The sequence below is a fragment of the Crocuta crocuta genome, unplaced genomic scaffold (genome assembly GCF_008692635.1).
Source record: "Crocuta crocuta isolate KB4526 unplaced genomic scaffold, BGI_CrCroc_1.0 scaffold61, whole genome shotgun sequence".
Classification (NCBI taxonomy): Eukaryota; Metazoa; Chordata; class Mammalia; order Carnivora; family Hyaenidae; genus Crocuta; species Crocuta crocuta.
Window position 1 is genome coordinate 9,971,402 of NW_027528369.1, and position 7,063 is coordinate 9,978,464.

General features: G+C 66.6%; 1 protein-coding gene across 1 annotated transcript in view; it reads right to left on the reverse strand.

Annotated features, from left to right (window-relative positions):
• Nucleotides 1–4,049: 4,049 nt before the first annotated feature.
• Nucleotides 4,050–7,063, reverse strand: part of SLC7A5 (solute carrier family 7 member 5) — a 35,970-nt gene continuing 32,956 nt past the window's right edge. Inside the window, exons 10-11 of the mRNA XM_077754183.1 lie at nucleotides 5,319–5,496; nucleotides 4,050–4,266 (exon numbers count right to left, since the gene is read on the reverse strand). Of these exons, the coding sequence (XP_077610309.1) occupies nucleotides 4,211–4,266; nucleotides 5,319–5,496 (234 nt within the window). The 3' untranslated portion in view covers nucleotides 4,050–4,210. The remainder of the gene's footprint in view (nucleotides 4,267–5,318; nucleotides 5,497–7,063) is intronic.

Here is a 7,063-nt window from a genome sequence, read left to right on the forward strand (position 1 = left end):
TGCTCACAAGCTCACAGCCAGGACAGGATTCTCTCCGCAGTGACAGCCTAGCCTTTCCAAATGAAGTCTCTCCTTCCTCAGTGCAGACTCGGGTTTTATTTGTCAAATCCCTCCCTGCGGGACTCACACCCTCCTCGAGGGGCTGAGCCGAGCCCAGAAGCAAACAGGAGCAGTTTCGGTGGGAGTGCGGACTCGGCCCCCAGCCACAAGCCCCCACCCCACAGTGTAGCTCTGACAGCGAGGCGGCCACGCGGCCAGGGAGGCCTGGAGACAGGTCAGCGCAGTGAGAGGAACAGGGAGGGGAGTGGTCACGACCAGGGCCACTGTCCCACTCCCCCGGCTGCCCGGGAGGACGAGGCGCGGCCCTTCAGAAACGCTGGGGACGTGTTCCCTAATGAGAAGTCCGCTTCAGGCTTGTCCGACACAGTGGGGGTGGGTCGGCCCAGCCAGCCCGGGGGCGGGGGCGACCTCGTCCGGCCTGACCGGCCCCTTGCACTGGACTCGCCCCCGTGCGGCTTTCCCAAGCAGCCTCCCCAGGGGTTGTGTGGGACTGAATGGGGCCCTGGCGCACGGGGGCCGCTTACCACCTGCTCGGACGTGCTGAGACCACCGGGTGGGCAGGGACAGACCCAGGCCTTGACCTGGGGCCCCGAGCCCTCCTTCGAGGGGGGACGAGACTTCCCTGGGGCCACGTGCGAGGCTCCAGACAGCCTGCACAGAAGCTGCTGAGGGAGAGGGAACTTCCAGAGCCTTCCATGCCCTCTTTGACCCGGACGGGATTTGCTACCCCCATGGAGCTGGTAGAGACTCGTTCTGTGAGCTGTCCGCTCACCCCGGGGTTGTGTGTGTTCTCACAGCTTTGACTTTAATTACAGTCGAGCTCCCACTTGCAGGATTAAATCACTCTTGCATAGAAGAGGAAGGTCTGGGTCATGTCTGAACTGGACCTCGAGCAGTGGGGAGGGCTGGGGGGTGAAGGGAGCCGTGGGGAGGGCTGGGAGGTGAAGGGTGGCTGCGCCCCAGAAGGCGTCTCGTGTGCTCAGCCCACATGCGTGCAGGGGAGAGGGTGTCTGCTTTGGCCGGGGGCTTGGGCTCCGGGCCCGGCCCCTCCCTCCTTCCCCGTCTCCAGGGGCTCCAGGGGGGCTGAGGGTTTGCACTCTGGGGGCTCAGCAAGGGTCTTGTCCGGGCGCAGGTGCACGTGCAGGGGGAGCTCGAGGTGGTCCCGCCGTCCCCTTCCTGGGGTCCTGACACCCTGGGGCTCCGGAGCTCTGTCACCCGGCGCAGACACCGTCCCACCCCCTCCCACTGCCTGGCCCGGATCCCACGGCCCACGGAACCCTGCACTCGTGGTGGGTCTGGCTGTTCCCGTGGGCAGTGGTGCGGGTCTCGATGCCGCTGGCCTGACACCCCCACCCCCCCCGGCCCTGGCTCTGTGGACAAGCCACTGGTGAATCCCGGCAGGACTCTCTAGGAACCGGGGGCCACGAGAAGTCTCCCGTGGCGGCCGGCAGCTGACCCCTGGGCTGGGGCCACTGAACGGCCACCCTGAGCTTCCCCACGTGCCTCCCTGGGGACGGGGGCAGGACTCGTGCGCGAGTGCGGCTGGGCTCCGGGGGGCGGGTGTCCAGCAGGGGTGTGGGGGGCCGGCTCTCTGGGGTTCAGGGTGCACGTGTGTGGTCGGCCGTGGTGGCCCTGGTGTTCTCTGGGGCACCCGGCCCGGGAGGCAGAACGGAACCCCTCCCGGAGCACCCTGACCTGGGCCCACGTGGCAGCTGCCGTGGGCAGTCCGGCCGCTCTGAGGTGCAGGCCGCGCCCGCTCCCCAACGCCCTTCCCAGCCTGGCAGACCCCGCCCTCGTCACGCTCAGAATGGAATCTGCCGGAGTCCGGGGAGTGCCGTCGGGGTCCGTGAAGGGCCACGTGGCTCTCAGCCCCGCTCCCCCCGGGGGGCCATCCTCCAGCCCCACCCCAGGCCCGCAGTGCCTGCCGGGCTGCTCCCCCTGCCTCAGGGCCTCCCCATGTGGCCTCCAGTGCCCCCCAAGAGGCCGACCTCCACCCCTGCTCANGGGGGGGATGCCCAGGCCCATCCCCACCCTCAGAATTCCGCGCTGAAGAAAGGACACGAGACCACCGGCAGCACTTAAGATTCTGATGGTTTTTCTTTAAAAAACAAACGAGAAACCCCACGCACAAAACCCCACGACCCCCACCCCCACCCAGCCAGGTGCAACAGGTTAGCCACTAACGGGAAGAGNAAAACAAACTGAGGCCCAACAAACGGGGAGCGCTCGGGGCCCGTCAGCAGGGGGTCGGACAGAGTCCCTGTCCCGCCCGGAGGGTCACCACAGAGGCGCCGGGTAGTGTCTGCCGGCTTGCGCGGCGCCTGGGTGGTCCCTGCCTCCTGAGGGGGTGCCTGGGCCGGGTGGGGGGGCAGCTCTGGGCACGGCAGCCCGGACCCCAGACCCGCCTTCACAGAGGAGGTGCCAGCCAGATGCGGGGACAGCGCGCTTCAGAACTGCCTGTGACCTCCCAGTCCCCCCACCCCGTGTGACGGAGGAGACGTGGGACCCCAGTCCATCCCTCCAAGGTGACGCCGCCCCAGCTCCCCAGCCCCGCCACCCGCTCCCTGCATCCCTCCCACAGCCCAGAGCCAGCGCTGTGCTCACCAGGGCACAGAGCAGGGACGGCCACCTGGCCCACGTCTCAGCCTCTGGGCCCAGCCCCGGCCTCGGGACACCTGAGGGCTCAGCTCGGCGCCTCCCTGGGGAGAAGGTGAGCGGGCAGAGACCAAAACAGGCCCACTGGGCGCCTAAGGTGCAGGCCTGGCGGGAGACGCTCCATCCCGGAGGGCAGCGCTTCCCGCCCTCACACGGTGACAAGCGGTAACTCAGGGCGGCCAGCCAGTGAGGATCACCCCGGCCAGGACCCAGCTGCCGCCCCTGGGGAAGGCGCCTTGGGAACCGCAAAGACAAAAGCCCGCGGAGCCGCAGTCAGAGAGGTGGCCGTGCAGTGGGAGGGAGGGTGGCGGCCGGGCCCAGCGCTGTGCTGGGGTGCTGGCCAGCTGGTGAGGCCAGTTCTTCGGGCCCGGGAGGCGGCTGCCTTGAGGGACTCCCTGACCAGGAAGCCCATGAGAGGTCACAGTGTCTGCCTGTCTCATCTGGTTTGTTCTAGAAGATTCCAAGTATGGGGCTTTGCCTGAAAAAGCTGTAGCCCAGTTCCAGTGTTGGACGCAGAGCAGGCCAGAGGTGATGCTGCCCACGGCCACGTGTGGCCGGCACAGGGGACCCCGCGTCCTGCTGTGGCGCCGCCGTTGCTCAGGCTGGTGTCCAGGGCGGCAGGTCTGAGGTCAGAGCCCGGTGCATCCTGGGTGACGGGGTCTAGCCCAGGCTGGACCTCTGCCGGGGGCCCCCATACGCAGCAGACACCAGGCCCGGGACCCGCCTTCCGCGGAGCGGAGCCAGCGTCACTCAGCTGTTCTGGTGACGCTCTCTTCTCTCTTCTGGGGACGGGAGAGGAAATCTACGCTTGGGTCTTTAAGGCAAAGAGACCTAAGTCCCGAGATTAGTTTTCGCTGAGCCACTACATCTGCGACAGCAACAACGACAAAGGAAAGCCAAGCGTGTGGTCCGGGCCGTGGTCTGTCAGTCAGCGCGACTCTTAGGTCCATGCACACAGCGAGGCCTGACTGTTGGGGCCTCTGCTCATGGGACTGGAGTGTGTGGTGCTCAGAACCCCTCCCTGCCCGGGGGTCTGTGCCGGGACCAGGCAGGGGGCGGGGGGGGGGTGCTCCACAAGCGGCCTGGCCCCCCTGAGCCAGTTATACTGCGAGGGCATCAGGGGAACCCTCCCGCACCCCCAAGTTTCTTTAGCAAATAAGCATCTTGGTGGTGTCAGCTTGACCTAAAACTTAAGTTAAAAAAAATAATAGAAATAAACCAAGGTGGGAAGGAGAAGGGCCCAACGTGGCCCACAGTCCGCGGGGTGCCAGGGCCTCGGCCTCTCCTTGGTCCACCGCTCACGGAGGTAAGGATGGAAGTTCACTTTCTGGGACTAGATTCGTACCAGTTTTCACTGTGGCCCCGGCCCCCGACCCCGGTGGACGGACGGTGTGGGGCGCTCGGCTGAGCTGCCTGGATGATAGGACTGGAGGTGAGGTTGTTTTATCACAATCTTGGTGCGTTTTCTTTCCGGCAGCTTCTTGGCCCTTCTTGCTTACGTCTCCTGGGGCACCACCTGCATGAGCTTCTGGCAAAGGACCGTCGTGGAGACTGGTGGGGGAGGGGACAGCGGAGTTAGGCTGGGGGGGTGCCCGGGTGACGCAGGCTGCAGCTCATACCCTGCCCCCCGGGGCCGTGGGCCTCCCCGCTGCTGGGCACCAGCCTACACACCTGAGACTCGGTGCGTCTGCCCCTGACTTCGCAGGGCCCCCGGCTGGTGCGGCCGAGGACTTGGCGGCAGGCAGGTGCAGCCCCGCCCCCACCCTGGTTTCAGGCCCACGGTTCTGAGGAACCACGATGGGACACAGGGTCCCGCTGCTGGAGGGCTGTGGCGTGCCCTTCCCAAAGATGAGGGCAGACCCCGGGCCTGGCAGCGAGCATGCCCTCCTTGCGAAGACTGTGGCTCGCCTGCAGTCCTGGGAGGGGGGCTACAGGGGTGGGGGCGGCGTGTACCAGGGGCCTGATGGACACATGTCACCACAGCCTCTGGGAGCACTCATTCTGGGTGCTGACACCAGGAAGGAGAGCTTCCTGCTTTGGGCCCTTGGTGTGGCGGGTCCTGAAAGACGACCGACCGAGACCCTGTGGTCCACACTGGAAGCCAAGCTTCACCAGCGTGACCGAAGGTGGGCACCAATGAGAACATGCAGCCCACTGGCACGTGGTGATCACGGCTCAGGCCTGCAGAATGCCGGACTCTTCAGGGGCCCGCCACCTCACAGGTGGTTTGGGTACAGGGTCCTGAAGCTGGCCCGTCAGCCGCGCCCAGGACGGCGGTGCGGGGACCCTGCCTTCTCCTCCCCCGCCTTTCTGGGTCAGCTGGTAGCAGACAGAGGGACTTCATCACTTGTCACAAGCAGCCCGGTTTTCTGGAATCCCTTGTTCTGAGATTAGCCGCTGCTGAGCGTCTGAGCCCTGAACCACGTGGGCCACATGTCACTGCCACACATGCTGTTCTCCCCACCAGGGACACATCTCTCCTAAGTGGGCCGACCCCGGGACCCAGGACATTAGGCGCCCCGCTGCTCCTGGATGGTGGGGTGTGTCGGAGCGCCAGGTGGCCCTGCTCCGGGGAGGGGCGCGCGGGGGCGGACGATACTCACAGATGGCCCGGAGGAGCCACTTAGGCTTGTTCCTCCACCAGACCCCGAAGAAGTAGACGGGCAGGCCGCTGAGGATGATGGTGAAGCCGATGCCACACTCCACGGGGGTCTTCCAGAAGGACACGGCGATGAGGAACAGGCAGGCCAGGATGAAGAACACCGGGAGGGCCAGGTTCACCTGGGGGCGGGGCGGGGCTCACTCAGGCACCCCCTTCAGCACCCCGCGGTCACTGTCCCGGGCCCCGTGCACCCCGAGGAGAGTACCGCATCCACTGCGGCCTCGCTGGAGGCACCCCCTCGCCTGGCTCCCCCTCCCTCCCCCCTCCCCCATGCGGTCACTGCTCTAAGCACAGAGGGTGCCGGTCACTGCTCTAAGCACAGAGGGCGCTGACAGGCCAACAGAAACAACCAGCTTGGGCCCTGGAAGCTTCCCAAGGTCAGGGAAGGTCAGCCTCCTCAGTTCCCATGTCACAGGGTGGAGACCCTGGCCCGGCACCCCTCCCGTGGTCACCTGGGGCGGGCTCGGCGCTTCTGGAAGGCTGCGGCCGTCTGCTAATAACACGGCAGCACCTGCCTTCTCAGAGGGCCCTTTGTGGACAGGCCGGGCCGTGGTCGGCACAGCGCAGGGCAGAGGAGCTGGGCCGGCGGCTCCGGGATGCTTCTGCCTCCCCCGTGCCCTCTGCGGCGCAGGCTCGTCCCCACGCCGTGGAGACCCAGGGGACCAAGGATGAACAAGGGCCTCGCTAGGTCAGCCCATGCTGCACCCCCCACCTGTCTCCATGGGCACAGAGCCTACCACGGGCCCCCAAAATGCGGGGACAGCGGCCACCATGGGCCCTGGCTAACCCAAGGACAGCAGCCACCATGGGCTCCAGAAAACACCGGGACAGAGCCCACCACGATCCCCGGCTAACCCGAGGACGGCAGCCAACCCTTGTCCAGGCGGACGGTCAGGGCCCAGAGGGTGCAGGGCACTGAGGTCCCTGGTCCCCCCGGGAGAACCCCTCCTGGACCCTGCCAGCCTCTGCAGGACCGCCGGCTGGGGAGCCAGGGAGGGGGCTCGCCGACAGATGCCGACGGCCACGTGCCACCAGCGGGCCACGACGGGAGTGTCGGGGCTCAGCAGGCGCCCAGCCTTCTGGTTCCCCTTTGAGAAGCCAGGTCACTCCTGGGAAGGTGACAAGGCAGAGGAGCTCCTGCCTTATGCCGGGCCGGCACCTGGCTCTCGCCCGGGCAGGCTGAGGCCGGGGTGGGCGCCATGNAGTGCAGCCCCAGGCCAGTCGGGGCCTCGCCCACCGGGCACTCAGGTTGCTTGCCTGATGCTTCTACCCCCCACCCGCCCCCTAGGGAGCTGGGGACTCAGGGGTCAATTCTGTCCTTGGATGAACCCCAGCACCTGCAGTCATGTGACAGCACTTAAGGGATGCCCAACAGTCACCAAGGGAGCGAGTTCCCTCTCGGTCGAGAAGTTCACGTTCACCTTGCTCAATCCTAACCAGAATGCTCCAGAGAAGGTGCCCTGACCCCTGGCTCGCAGAGGGAAGTTGGAAGCTCAGAGAGGGACAGCAGCTGACGCGGGCACGTGCCAGAGGGCACAGAACCGACTGGTTCCAGCCCAGGGCTCTGTCGGACACTCAGACCCTGTTCCCAGGCGCCAAACGGCCGAAGCCCCGAGTAGCCCCGGGTTGTGCTGTAGCCCTCCCCCCAGCCCCCCCGCGGCCAGGCCCTCACCTTGATGGGCGGCT